General features: G+C 35.4%; 1 protein-coding gene across 1 annotated transcript; it reads left to right on the top strand.

Annotated features, from left to right (window-relative positions):
• Positions 1-2,716: 2,716 nt before the first annotated feature.
• On the top strand, positions 2,717-5,232 carry LOC130948998 (uncharacterized). The gene is made up of 2 exons (XM_057877842.1): positions 2,717-3,329; positions 3,410-5,232. The coding sequence occupies exons 1-2, from the start codon at positions 2,717-2,719 to the stop codon at positions 5,230-5,232; spliced, it is 2,436 nt and encodes an 811-aa protein (XP_057733825.1).
• Positions 5,233-15,279: the final 10,047 nt, after the last annotated feature.

Below are 15,279 nucleotides of genomic sequence, written 5' to 3'. Positions count from 1 at the left end.
TTGAAATCTGCCTTTCAAGCTTAATCTTTTTCTTTCTTGCTTCTTTGGTGATAAGCTTATGGAAGAAGCTTTCTCTTTCTCTTTCTCAAATTTCTGAATTTGTGATTTGACTTGGTCAGAGAGAAGAAGAACGTTGCTTGTGATGTGAGATCAAGTTTGGAGGGAAATGAGATCAGCTCGGGCTTGGATCGGACATTCATTAAGCAACCCGTTTGATTTTGGCTTTGTTTCTTTTGGGCTTTGTTTGTTTTACCAGCCCACCAGTCTTGCTGATTGCTTTTCATTCCATTTGGACTGTTGAATTTTGGCCTGCAACAATAAATAGTTAGTAATAAGTTATTATAATTAATCAACACTAATTATTTATTTTGCCCAAAAATAATATTTGTCATCACTAATTAATTTGGTTAATTTCTTAACTCAACACATAATATTTTGGGTAATTTATACTATAAACTGAATGAGGTTTAAAATTACACAGATGTTTTAAATCAATTTTTATTACACGCTTGTTTTAGAATATTTCTATGTAAATCAACTTAATTGGATTCGATTTAGCTATAATAGTAATAAATCAAATCAACTAGAATAAAATCGAATTAACTAGATTTAATTTATTACTTCTGCAGTAAGTATATATATATATATATATATATATATATATATATATATAATTTGATTTACTACTTTTATAATTAAATCTAATTTAATTTACGCATAGAGATATCCTAGGATAGATGTGTAACGAATATGATTTAGACTTATAACAAAAATTTATTTAAAATATATGTGTAATTTTAAATCTTATTCCGTTTATTAGTGTAATTATTTTCACACATATAGTACAACTGTACAAGACTAAAAACCAAGTGAAACAAGCACATAAATAATGTAACTGAACTCTATAAATAATACAATCAAATTTGATTTATACTTATAATTAAATTTTATAAACAATATAATTAACTAGATTTATATCTATAAATTAAATATAAATAAATGTATACAAAAGACAATTACTCTACTGCGTACCTGAAAGGAATTATGAGTAAATGGACTCATAAAATTGGTTAGAGATGATGGTGAGGATATTCGAAAAGCCTTCATATCAATTTCGAGACGATATATAGCACAATTAAAAAGTATTTATAAGATACTCTAATACTTAAGTCAATAAAAATTTAAGTAGATTTAATGAAAAAGATTGAAAAATATTTGAATTTATTGGAGTGCAGATCAAATTCATAAATCATGTATGGTCCATAGTTATCAAAACCGAACCGGTGATCGAACCGGTCAAGTTATTGGGTTAATAGGTTATTGGTTCAACCGTTAGGTTACTGGTCGAACCGATTAACCCGGTCACTAGTCAAGCTATTAGGTCACTGGATCATTGCTCCCGTACAGTTGCTTTCATGTGAAGTTGATATTTAAGAATCGTTAGATGATTTGACAAGTTTGACTAAATTATCATTTAACGATTTTCAATTATCAACTTCATATGAAGACAAATATATGTGAGTCTTTACCTATTATTATATACTATAAATATTTGTTGAAAAAATAATATTAATAGATATCGTATAATCATGAAAAAATAAATAAATTGTGATTAATAAAATTTATTTATTTATCTTTTTAATTTATATTAAATATAAAAGTATAGTTAAATAAAATATAAATTATTTAAAAATGAGTGACATTAAAATGAAAATAAATTGAATATAAGTAAACTAAAACATCCTATATGTATTATAATTTGTACATAAAATAACAAGAAGCATTGAAGCCTGGTGGTCCTGCTAGCGTCCTTATTATCTTTAGGTAAGGGGTTCGAACCCCAGCCATCACATTTTGGATTTTTCCAAAATTAAAGCATGACACTAGGTTCTCCTTCAATTGCGACCGAGCGGCTCGGTCGAACCGATGCTCACCGAGTTTGACCGGTTTTCGCCGGTTTAGTACGGGTTTGATCGGTTCGTTCCGATTCTCTACCTTAAGCGGTTAGAAGTTTGGACCAGACCGGTGTTAGGTCCGGTTCACCGATTTTCCGGTTGAACTGGCCGGTCCGGTCCGGTTTTGCTAACAATGGTATGGTCTATGCAAACAAAATATAAGAATTATATATAAATATAGGCTCAAAAATTTTAATATGGGAAGTAAAGTGGTGTTTTGGTTAGAAATGGGGGAATAGGGTGTTTTACCCAATGATGGATTCAAGTTCAACACGCAGTGGCGTGGTGGCTGCGAGAAGTATAAGGTGAGTTGACGTGGCGCAGGATGAGTGGGAGACGGTGGCAGCACGTGGGGGCGTGCTAACCTAGCACGTGGGGGCGTAGTGATGACGTGGCGAAAGGTGAATGGGCCACGCAAGCATCAAGTGGGGACGTGTTGATGACGTGGCGCTGGAAGAAATTGCAACGTAGGCATCACGTGGGGGCGTGATGATGACGTGGCGGAAGGTGAATGGGCCACGCAAGTACAACTTGGGGGCGTGTTGCTGACGTGGCGGCACGTGGTTGGTCCACGTATGCATCACGTGGGGGCGTGATGTCGTGGCACGTGGGGGCGTCGTGACACGTGGCAGAACGTGATTCGCCGGACGCAATCAAAACGTGGGGGCGTGGTGAATGCTACTCTCTATATAAGGCAGTGCACGGATTCATTTTCATTCTAAGGAAGTGTGTGAGTGTTCTTTGAGGGTGTTTCTGGGGTAATGGAGGGTACCGCAAACTTGGTAGTGTATCGCGACGGTGAGATAATACGTAATACTCATGAGGGAGTGAGGTTTGTGTGCCAGAATCTATATTCGTTTGTGGTTCCATGCACCATGACGTTTATGGAACTTCGGAATGGTCTCTGTCAAAGCATGGAGAACGGTACGTTAATGAGAGTCAGTAGAATTCTGTACCGTAATCCGGTTGTAGTTTTTGGTGGCCTAATACAGTTTGATACCATGCCAATCACTGACGAAGTGACTATGCATAATATGTTTCAAATTCACCGGCAGACTCAGATACGACATCCACATATTGAGCTGTATGTTGAGTTTGAAACCGTAGTGGCGGAAGGGATTCAAAATGACTTAGAGGTGGAGGATGATAGAGCTGCAGTGTATGAGGAAATGAATAGTGACAGCGAAGAGGACTTCGAAGCCACTTATGAAGCCGGCGACGAAGACGAGGATGGTGATGTGGGAGTTGAGACATCAGCTGATAATGTAGTGGTTCACCCATCGATCAGTCAACCGATGAACGTGCCACCTTTTATACGTGAGTTGGATCTCGACGCCATGCATGCTCCGGAGTTTCCGGAATATTCAAACATAGGTACGTGATGACCGAATAATTTGTTATCTTTAATATATACTTCGGATTGATTAACAAACGATAATGGGCACTTTCTGTAGGCGTTGCTGATCCCGAGGACGGAGAGTTCCGGATTGGAATGGAATACAGTTCTAGAAAGTCGGTCGTGGCAGCAATTAGAAGTTACACTATTGCTAGAGGAGTTGACTACGACGTGTATGAGTCTGAGCCACAAACGTTCTATGCAAAATGCAAGATGTATGGGCGCGGGTGCGACTGGCTTATCCGAGCCAGCTTGATACGGAAAAAAGGTTGTTGGGAGATACGCAGATACAACGGTAGGCACACGTGCACGATGGGAGTGATTTCACAGGATCATTCCAAGTTGGACTCGAACACAGTTGCTGAGGCTATAAGGCCATTGGTCGAGACTGACCCGTCCACAAAGGTCAAAACTATAATAGCCGAAGTCCAGTCAAGGTTCAACTATACCATCAGTTACCGAAAGGCTTGGTTGGCAAAGCAGAAGTCCATAGCGAAAGTTTTCGGTGATTGGGAGGAGAGTTACCAAGCCTTGCCGTGGTGGCTCTCGGTTATGGTTCAGAAGATGCCTGGGTCAGTTGTCCAGATAGAAACACACCCACTCTACAATGGGAATGAAGAGGCGCATGGGGTAAAAATACTTCATCGCGTATTTTGGAGTTTCAATCCATGCGTTAGGGCATTCAGGCATTGCAAGCCCCTAGTTCAGGTAGACGGAACACACCTATATGGAAAGTACAAAGGTACACTTCTGGTAGCTGTTGCACAGGATGGAAACCAAAACATTGTGCCTATCGCTTTTGCCTTGGTGGAAGGGGAGACAGCTGATGCGTGGCACTTCTTTCTAAGGAATCTGCGAATGCATGTTGTCAGAAAAGATGGTGTGGGTATGATCTCGGACCGGCATGAGTCAATTCGAGCAGCAGTAAATCGTTCCGGAGGTGACTGGCAACCTCCAAGAGCATGGTGGATGTTTTGTATAAGGCACATCGGCAGCAACTTCCTACGAGCATTCAAAGTCCCTCACTTGCAAAAGCTTGTGGTCAATATTGGGTATTCAAGAACGGTGGAGGAGTATAACATCAACTATAAGAGGTTGGAAGAGCGAGGCGAGGCATACGCCAGGTGGTGCGATGCCATTGGACTTAGACATTGGGTATTGGCATTCGACGAGGGACATCGATGGGGCCATATGACGACGAACCTTGTCGAGTGCATTAACTCAGTGTTGAAGGGTGCCCGTAATCTACCTGTGTTGGCGCTAGTCCGAGCAACGTATTATCGGTTAAATGAACTTTTCACACGGAAGAGTGCTGAGTCTCACGAACGCAAACGTGCTGGATATACTTACTCCATATTCGCACAACAGCGGATAGAGGCAAGTATGCAACAGGCTGGGAATATAGTTGTGCACCGTTTTGACAGACGGAATGAAGTATTTGAGGTGCGCGAAATGACTAGCAGAAAGGTGTTAGTCGTCGATCTTGCACGACGTACGTGTGATAGTGGGCACTTTCAGGTGGAACGAATACCATGTCGCCATGTTATTGCTTGCTGTGCTAACCAGCGAATCGATTGGCACATGTATGTGCATGACGTGTACAAGATGACAGAGGTCCGTAAGGTATATAGATTCGAGTTCTCACCGTTAGGTGATGCCAAGACATGGCCTGCGTATGAGGGACCCACATTGGTCGCTAATCCCGCCTTGAGGCGAACGTCGAAAGGTCGCCCAAAATTGACCAGATACTTGAACGAAATGGACTCATGCGACATACGTGGTCCTCGGATATGCCGTCTCTGTGGTGCTCAAGGACATAGTCGGAGTCGATGTCCTCAGCGTGCTGGATCGAGTGGTGGGGGGAATGACTTTTATTTTTAGTGTGATTGTATCTTTGATTTTGCATTTTTATAATAGATTTTCTTTTTTGTCTTAGTCGTGTTTGTAATTTTAAATTTGAGGTTATCCATTGATGTTTAAGACCATGATAATGTTAACATTTACTGCCTTACTGAAGCAAACATACAAATTTTTAACTACTAATAACATTGGCCAACATACAGAACATTAAATACGTATTACATTGATACCCTAGTATGAAATCTAAAAACCCCAACCCGATGCTCACTTCTTACGGCCAATCCAGTTCAGTGCCTTACCCATCATGCTTAGACCTGGCTTTGACGGAGTATACCTATCGGGTGGATTTCGCTCCGTCCGTAGGTCATATGGGTGACCGGGAGCTGCGTCACCCATACCTGCAGCGGCCGACCCACCTGCCTCATCCCCAGGTGCCGACCCACCCGCCTCTGCCGGCAATCCCGACCCACCTGCCTCTGCTGGAGCGGATGCACCGGGGTTGAACTCGTCAACAAGTGTGTATGTCCGCCGAAGGAACGCACTATCACACGATGCACCCTCTGACGTGTGGTCGGAAGCAGGACGCTACAAACCATGGCTCATACCGACTGATGCCCCACGTGGATCAGCTGAGGCTGACGGTAAATCCATAGCACTAAAATCTGACCAACCACCCAAACTAGCATTGGCCCAATTTTGTGGTTGCTGATCTCCGTGACCGCCCATGGAGAAGTCAAACCAATCATGACCGACTGGAATCGTCAACATCGGCTGAGAGTGCTGTGAATGAGACTGGTGGCTGGACGCACTCTGGTCCTGTGGCTGTGGTGGCTGTGGTGGCTGTGGTACATAATAAGGAGCTGGCTCAAACACTGCAAACTGAGGTGGGACCTGAGGTGCAGGTGGGACCTGAGGTGCAGGTGGGACCTGATGTGCAGGTGGGACCTGAGGTGCAGGTGGCTGAGGAACATACGCCGTCAATCTCAGCATATGTCCGTATGAGCGCATGTACCAATCCCGATACTCTGGTGTGGGTATGAAATCCCAGGTCGGAAGGGGGTGCAGATCCCACAGTCGAGCGTTTCGCCTATTGCCCCACTCCTCTATCCAACCCCCATGCAAAACTGTCCAGTCATGAAGCTGCACTCCGCGAAGAGCCATGCAATGCTGCTCCAGTGGAATGACCCTTGGTATTCGCGGGGGGGGGGGGGGGGGGGCTGTGCGAACCCAAACTGACGCATAACTTGGTCCGCAGGGTGCCACTCGATACACTTGAATGACAACAACGGAGCAACGATATCACACACATCAAGATGTACATGTAACTCGACGGGTACGATCATTCCTTCGTACGGCCGCCACTCAAACTGCCACAGATAATTCCAATGTCAAAACCCTAACAGTAATGTATGGAACTAGGATTCATTAGAACCATAAATATTTACCTCCTGCATGTAGTCTATGTCATGCCTAAATGTCTCAACGGTCTTCTCTAACCATGCTGCGCTCCGTTCCGAATGACTTCACCTGAAACATGTGTATTTACGTAAATACCCCTAATTGAAACATGCATAATGAATATAATCTCTGACAAGAACCATAAATATTTACCTCATGGCAACTGGTATCTCAGCAGGTGGAAGGATATGTCTCGGTACAGGCGCAATACACGGCATTCGCTCCCACGCCCAAACAAACAACAGATTAAGAGGACCATCCATCTCCTTCGTATCATATCGTGATGCACGGCATAGTGCTCTGTAAAGATGTGCAAGACATGCTGAACCCCAACTATAAGTATGGATTCGGTCGAAATCGGGAAGCAACGGTAGATACTTTGCATGGGCGTATGCGATCGATTTATCTGTGAATAGGGTCGACCCTAACAGACAGAAAATCTGACATCTCACGTATCTCATTATTGACTCTTCAGTATCCAACGGCTCTTCATCTCTTATACTTCGAACCCAACCAAGCTTTATATAGGATTTCGAATTACGACTGAGCACCGGTTGACGTCCGAATATTGCCATGCTCTGACTCTGAACGAAATCACTACTACTATCAGTCCATCCACTCACAGGCTCTCCATCAATTGGTAACCCAAATATATGTGCGACATCTTCCAATGTCATTGTAACCTCACCCACCGGCAACACAAAAGTGTGAGTCTCCGGCCTTCACCTTTCAACCAGAGCAGCTAACAACGGATGAAATCCTCTTATCATCCCAATCCTAGATACGTGGTAGAATCCAGTAGCGCGTAAGTAATTTTCGACCCTCGGATTCCAACTCTGTGGCGGATCCAATTTACGCACCAACAAATTTCTGTTAGGCTGTATCAACAAAAATATATTTGTTATATTACTTATAACTATTCATTTATTAATAAACAAATATTACCATATCTATTTATAAAATGTATGTGATCACTTTAATTAATAATATTATTTACATATTTATTTATTTTAATATTTTATTTATTAAAATTATTAACGTAGATTGCAGTACCATTAACATAATTAAAATATTTTTTCTAATATTTTAATATTATAAATAACAACTTATATATATTTTTAATATTTATTTATTACTTTAACATTTACATGTTAAACTTTTGAATATGTTCAAAATATACATATTTATTAACTTACAGTGTATATATATATATATATTTTTTTTATTAGAGTATTATTTTTATATTTATATCGTAGAGAAATCTATTTTTTTTAAAAAATTTTACTATATCGTATAGTATATTATAGTATAGTATTGTATTATATAATATAATATTTTATTTTAGTATTTTTATATTAGAAAATTAATTTAAAATTAACAAAAAATTATTATTTAACATATTAAATAACAAAAAATAACAGATAAAATATACAATAAAAATATAATTTACCAACTTACATATATAAGATGATCCAAATAATTTATTATATGATCCTCCGGAGCATTATAATTACGAACCATTCTTCAAAATAAATACAAAATAATATTTTTTTTATTGACTGTTATTTTTTCACTCTATCCACTAACAGCAACCCCCTTCCCCTACAACCCCCTTCTTCCCTCTCACTAATACCCTTTCGAAGCTCTCTCACAAACTAACCCTTTCTCATCTGTCTTGTATATGTATGATGGAGAGGAATGCTCTTTATATAGAGCTTGAAGAGGCCACACTTTGCTGTTTACCGGGGAACCTGTCCCCTGCATGCCAGCACCTGCAGCACGCCCTCCCGAGGTGAAGACATTGGAACTCCGCGACGCCAGCTGCAGCTCGCCCCTGCGTGGTGTCAGACGCATGCATGGTCGCCGCGTCACCTCGCCCCTGCATGGTGGTGACACGATGGTCCGCCAGCTCCACCACGCCCCCGCGTGGTGTCAGAAGCCTCCTTGGTTGCCGCATCACCTCGCCCCTGCGTGGTGGTGACACGTTGGTCTGCCGCAGGATCAACACGCCGCTGCGTGTTGACTGGGTATTCCATAACCCGGTAAATCACCCCAGCCTCCAATATTCTCCCAAAACACCACTTGCTTTTCCATAATAAAAATAAATTCTGATATATATACACACAAACTTACGCATAGTTTCTGGAGTGCCACGCATGCAGCTATATCAGCTGATTTCTTGAGAGCCTCTTTCCACTTGCTTATCTTCTCTCTGTTGGATTCGCTTTCTGCGAAATCTCTTCGTGTTTAGCAAACTCCTTCATAAAACTCCCACTCTAGTTCCGTATATGTGACGGTTCTGTTCCATAGAACACTGGTATAACAACCTGATCGTGTCTTCCCTCCATAGCTCCATTGAAGAATCTTAATGAGCTCTTTCGAGAAGACAATCCATGTATGCCTCCTGGAATGAGTTTTTCTCAGTGAAGGTTCGGCGGGTGTCCTCACTTCTGAAGCTAATGAATACACCGCACTTTATATATTGTGGCACCAGAAGATAATAATACAACTCTCTAAATAGTAAATACTATTAACATGATTGCAGAGAGCAATTTTTTTGTGGCTGTCTTATGGTCAATTACGTCGGGCCAACCATTGCTAAGTCTTTGAATCCAACGAACTGCTACTATTCTACATTTTCTACTACAACCAACTTGAGTCTCGACACTCAATAGTACAATGACAAAAATATAGGTGTCATCTTAAATGCAATGGTGATGCTGAGGGTATTTAACTATTTATATATTGAAAAAGTATAGGGTACCAATATATTATCTGCCAACTTATTATCAACAATGATTAATTATTATATTTTAAACACATATATAAAGAGACACATCCAAAAAATATATCTATAAAGACACTTCTATTGAACACAGTTATAAAAAAGACATTTTTATTAGACACATCCACAGAGACACTTCCATTAAACACACTTATAAATAAGAGTTGACAGATGTTGGCAGAAATGTTGTTGGTAAAGTAGCGGAATTGTTATATATTTTATATATGGAGAATGCTAGGGGGACAATGATTTTGTTGAATAATATGAACAATTACCAATCAAATTAAAACACACCACACCTCTAAATTAATCCTCTAAATTTTAATATTAAAATAACCATTCGTACACTAGTAAAATGAACATCCGATATATCTATTATTTACATTGTTTAATATTTTCATTGTTTACCTATACTTTTCCTTTATATATAAATAAGAGAAATACTAAAAAGTCACTAAAATTATTGTTTTTTGCTATTAGTTCGTTATCATGTTTAAAGTATAGGTTAAAAGTATAACATGTTAAATTATTAGACTAAAAAAATTAAATTAATAGTTAAAAATGATAACAAAAAATAATAAATTTTAGGGTGAATATTCATTTCGGTCTCTAATAATTTTTTCGAAGAACTTCAAGGTTCCTGACAAAAAAGTATTCTTTCTAGTTAATTTCGTGGAACTAATTAACTCCTTTATGAATGATTTTTTTTTAAAACATACTTATGTGACACGTTAATCAATAATATATCTTCAATTTATTTTTTATAAATAAAAATAATTTAAAAATCACTAATATTTCTTAATTTTATACTCATATTTGAAAAAAGTAACAAAAAAATATACAAAAAAAACCTAATCAGCATTGACAATTGTCCTTAAAAGATAATGTGACTCCCAACAAAAAAAAATTGTCAATCCTAGTTGGTTTTTAATGGATAAATTAACAGTTTAACATGTCATGTAACCTTATTCTATTAATAAAGAGAGAAAATATTGATAAAGAAATTAATTAATCTCATAGAAATAAAGATCAGAGGCCAAAAAATATTTTTCTTTATTGAGAATTCGTTGTCTTTCGAAATAATTGTTACTGTCATCTAGAGTTTTTTTCTCTAAATTTTAATGACTTTTGAATATTTTTCTATAAATAATATACCCATAAAGGATATAAATTAAACATATGTTTTGTATAAATATTTCGAGGAGAAGAAATATGAATTAAGTCCATTCTTCATCTAGTGTTAGTAATTTTCAATATAGTAATGTTATGGAGATAATAATTCAACATTCTTATTTAATTTATAAACTCTAATATTCATAAAATCTCAAATGACTAGCAAGTAAAGAAGGCTTCAAGAGAGAGAGAATCGAAATCTGCAATACGTATCCCGGCTGATGAAGTGATGATATAGGGTATCCAGCCAAACTAATGTTATTATTAGGATCACTTTCAAGGATGAGCTCCCTTCAAGGCTTTGTTAAAAGACAGTATACAGAAATTCTACCTGTGCCAAGGTGATCATGAACCACCAGTAGAACAAATTAAAGTTTATGCCGATTCACATAATGCCTGAGATTTTTGGCAGGAGAGAAAACTAGCCTGGCTAGGGAAAGGGAGAAGCAAGGATGGAGTACCTCAAGATATAATTCCTTAATCTTTTGAATATAATGCTAGAGTGCCAATATAATTTGCTTAACTAATATCATTGATTTGCTTGTTTCAGTTTGTCTTGAAACTATTTCTAGAATTCATTTATTTATTTTGGTTTTGTTACTGACGATTGTAAATATGAAATTAATTACAATAAAATTCTACCGCGATTGTAATAGCTACACCCCGATTTTATTGTAATTTTGGGGCTAAATTATAATATTTATGTTATTGAATAATACTATAAATTTAATTTTTTTATTAATCAAATCTAATTAAATTGATCTAAGGAAAAATCTAGGGACCAATAATTTTATTGTATTTTGGTCAGCATGTAACCAGCAGAAAAATGTGAGTCATTGGATGAAATCTCACATCATCAAATCATCATTGATGACTAGTTGATGACTACCAATCACAAATATTACTGTCCCCTAATATTGCTCTTGATCTAATATAACAAAAATTAATTATAATTAATATTATTTTAAATTTTATTATTTAATTTAATTAAATTTAATTCGTAAAAAAATTTAAATATGCAGTATTACTCTATATTATTCTTTCTCTGCTAAAAAAATTTGCTCTTATCTAAGTTAGAAAAATTCCTCGATTCAATCCTTTCTCAAGCATTGCTGCACAATTACGTGGAAAAAGCAGCCAAATAGGCATACCTGTTGAAAGACTAGGATTAATAATTAGGCTATTTAATTTAGATTACTTGAACTCGTGCATCTCACATTCAGCTTTAAATTATATATATATATAAGCCAAGTTTCTGGTGGCTATGTCTATAGTAACTAGTGGTGGCTAGAGCCACACTTTTAACTTAAAAGTGTAACTCTTCACAAAGAAAAGCATCACCTAATGGAAAAAAGTAAATTAGAAGATTTAAGAGAAGAAATAATTAAGTTATCAAAATTAATAGATCAAAAATTAATGATTTTAACTAATGTTAACTGTAATGACACCGAATTCTTAAAATCAATACAAAATGATTTTTCTCAAAATCTTTATTTTACTATAAGTTTTATTGAAGGACTTCAAAAACCTGAAAAAACTTATTTTTCACACGGAATTTCTAAAAAATGTTATCATGGAAATGATTTCCCACATCTATATCATACTTTTAACCCACAATTAAATTCTATAGTAGATATGCTTGAAGAAATATTAACATCCATAAAATTTCAAAGAAATAAGGAAAAAGATAATCCCAAGGAAGAACAATTTCAAAACATAATTAACATAACAGATTTAAAAGTAAAACCACCACTAAAATTATGAATATTGAAGAAAAATTAGAAGAAGTTACAATGCTTTTTAAACAATTAAAAATGGCTCAAGAAAATAATATTATGGAACAGGAATTTCAAATAGAAGAAGAATTAGTAAATTCTGAAAATATAGAAAATGAAGAACACATTCTAGATTATTCAAGTGACGAAGAACCAGCAATTCCAATACAAGTAAAAAATGAAGCTGGAACATCTAAGGATAATCAATCTCAATTTAAATGGAAAACAGGTTTTGATAATTATGCTTTAAAAAAGGGTTTATAAATAAAGATTCAAAATATACAAAAATACCATCAAAATACGTTCCTAAAATCCAGGAAATGGAAGGAGAAAGAATGCTCGATTTAGACTACAAAAAGAACGAAAAAGAAATTTTCGAAAACTGGTTAAATTCCTTCTTATTAGAAGCCTTTACTAATCCAAAACTTAGTGAATTATCTGGAAGAGACATTTGGAATTACATAGGGTTTCATACTAAAGGAACTATAAGAGATTATATGACATCAATAGAAAACCAAATAATAGAAGAATTAGAAACAAAAACAACAGCTTATGATAAAATATTATATATAATGATGATTCTATATAAAGAATTTTTTGGAAAAAATATTATAGATCATAGACAAGAAGTCTATAATAAAGAATATCAAGAAGCAAAAAATCATTTAGCTAACATCCAGATATATGATTTATGTAATGTGGAATCTTATATATGTGAATATAGAATACATTATTACAAATTAAAAGAAGAAGATAAAAATCATTATCTTAGTATGTACATAACAAAACTTCTATATCCTGCTAATGAATTTATAATGGGAAGATTTATAAGAGAAATAAATAGAGGAACAATTGAAAATAATTTTGGTGGAGCAACCTCTGCAATAAGAGAGGAAATAAAAGAACGTTGTATGCAATAAGCAACTCAAAAAAGATTTGCAAATATAATCAGAATTTGCTGTCAGGATAATGAAGAGATACCTCAAAAATATGGTCTTAATAAAATTTTTCAAAGAAAAAGAAAATATCAATTTAGAAAAAGAAAATACTATCCAAACTGGAGAAAAAAGAGATATTTTAGGAAAGAAAATAACAATAAAAACAAAAGACAAAGAAATAACTATTGCCCGAATAAAAAAGAAAATTGTAAATGTTGGTATTGCCAAGAAGAAGGACACTACGCAAATGAATGCCCGAAAAAGAAGGATAAAAAGGATCTTACTAAACAAATAGAAATTGCTAAGTCTTGTTTCATGGAACCATTAGAAGAATCTGATGATAACTTAGACTATATTTTGAATATGTCTCGGAAACAGACTCAGAGACTGAGTAATAATGCTACATTTATTACTATAAAAATAACAGAAAAGTTTATAAATGCTTTCATAGATTCTGGGGCAACACAATGCTTTGCTAGTTCAAATATAAAACTTGATTGGAAAAAATTAAGGAAACCATTAAGAGTTAGAATAGCTGACAAATCAATACATAAAATTGACCAAAAAGCAGAGATGGTTGAAATTTTTATTCAAAATTATAGGTTCATTGTTCCATCTATATATATGTTAGATTCTGGAATGGATTTTATCATAGGAAATAACTTTTTAAAGCTATATCATCCATTCATTCAAGAATTAACATATATAGTTCTAAAAGCCCCACACGATTCTTCAATAAATCAAAAATCAAAACGTATAAAAATACCAACTACTACTATAGATAAGATCTTAAAATTTAAAATATTTTCTATATTAGAAACATGTTATTTAAATTTATACTTTCAGATAAATATTCCAAAAAATAATCTTGAAATAAAGATAGAAGAACTTTTGGATGAAATTTGTGCTGAAAATCCTTTAGATATTAAAAATACAAATAACGAATTAGTAAGCATTAAATTAAAAGATCCCACAAAAGAGATAAATGTTCCAAATAAAATTCTTTATTCCGCAAGAGATAGAGAAGAGTTCTCATTAGAATGTAAAGATCTTTTAGAAAAAGGAATTATAAGATTAAGTAAAAGTCCTCATGCGGCTCCAGCTTTTTACGTTGAAAACAATAATGAAATTAAAAGGGGAAAACGAAGAATGGTAATAAACTATAAGAAAATGAATGAAGCAACTATTGGTGATGCTCATAAACTTCCAAGAAAAGATTCTATTTTAGAAAAAATCAAGGGAGCAACTTGGTTTTCATCTCTTGATGCAAAATCAGGATATTGGCAACTTCGTTTAGACGAAGAAACAAAGAAATTAACTGCTTTTACGTGCCCAACAAAAGAATCAACAAGTGTGTTGCTTTATGAATGGAATGTATTACCATTCGGATTAAAGCAAGCCCCAGGTATTTATCAAAGATTTATGGAAGAAAATCTAAAAGAATTAAATGAATTTGTTTTAGTATACATTGATGATATATTAATTTTTACAAAACAGGATAAAGAAGATCATCTTCAAAAATTATTAATAGTTTTAGAAAGATGTAAACAGAAAGGATTAGTTCTTAGCAAAAAGAAAGCAAGAATAGCAAAACAAGAAATAGAGTTTCTTGGATTAATTCTATCTACTCAAGGTAAGCTAAAACTTCAACCAAATATTCTAGAAAAGGTAAATTTATTTCCTAATAAAATAGAAGATAGAAAACAATTACAAAGATTTTTAGGGTGTATAAATTATATTTCTGATCAAGGATTTTTAAAAAAATATAACAGAATACACTAAAAGCTTATTTCCAAAAATAAGTACTAAAAAAGAATGGAAATGGGATGAAAAAGATAGTATGCAAATTCAAAGAATTAAAGAACTTTGTGAAAAACTTCCAGAACTTTATATTCCAGAAGAAAATGACTACTTAATAGTAGAAACAGATGCTTCAGAC

The sequence above is a fragment of the Arachis stenosperma genome, chromosome 9 (genome assembly GCF_014773155.1).
Source record: "Arachis stenosperma cultivar V10309 chromosome 9, arast.V10309.gnm1.PFL2, whole genome shotgun sequence".
Lineage (NCBI taxonomy): Eukaryota > Viridiplantae > Streptophyta > Magnoliopsida > Fabales > Fabaceae > Arachis > Arachis stenosperma.
The sequence above is the reverse complement of the archived record's forward strand: the minus strand, read 5'-3'. Positions and strand labels throughout refer to the sequence as shown.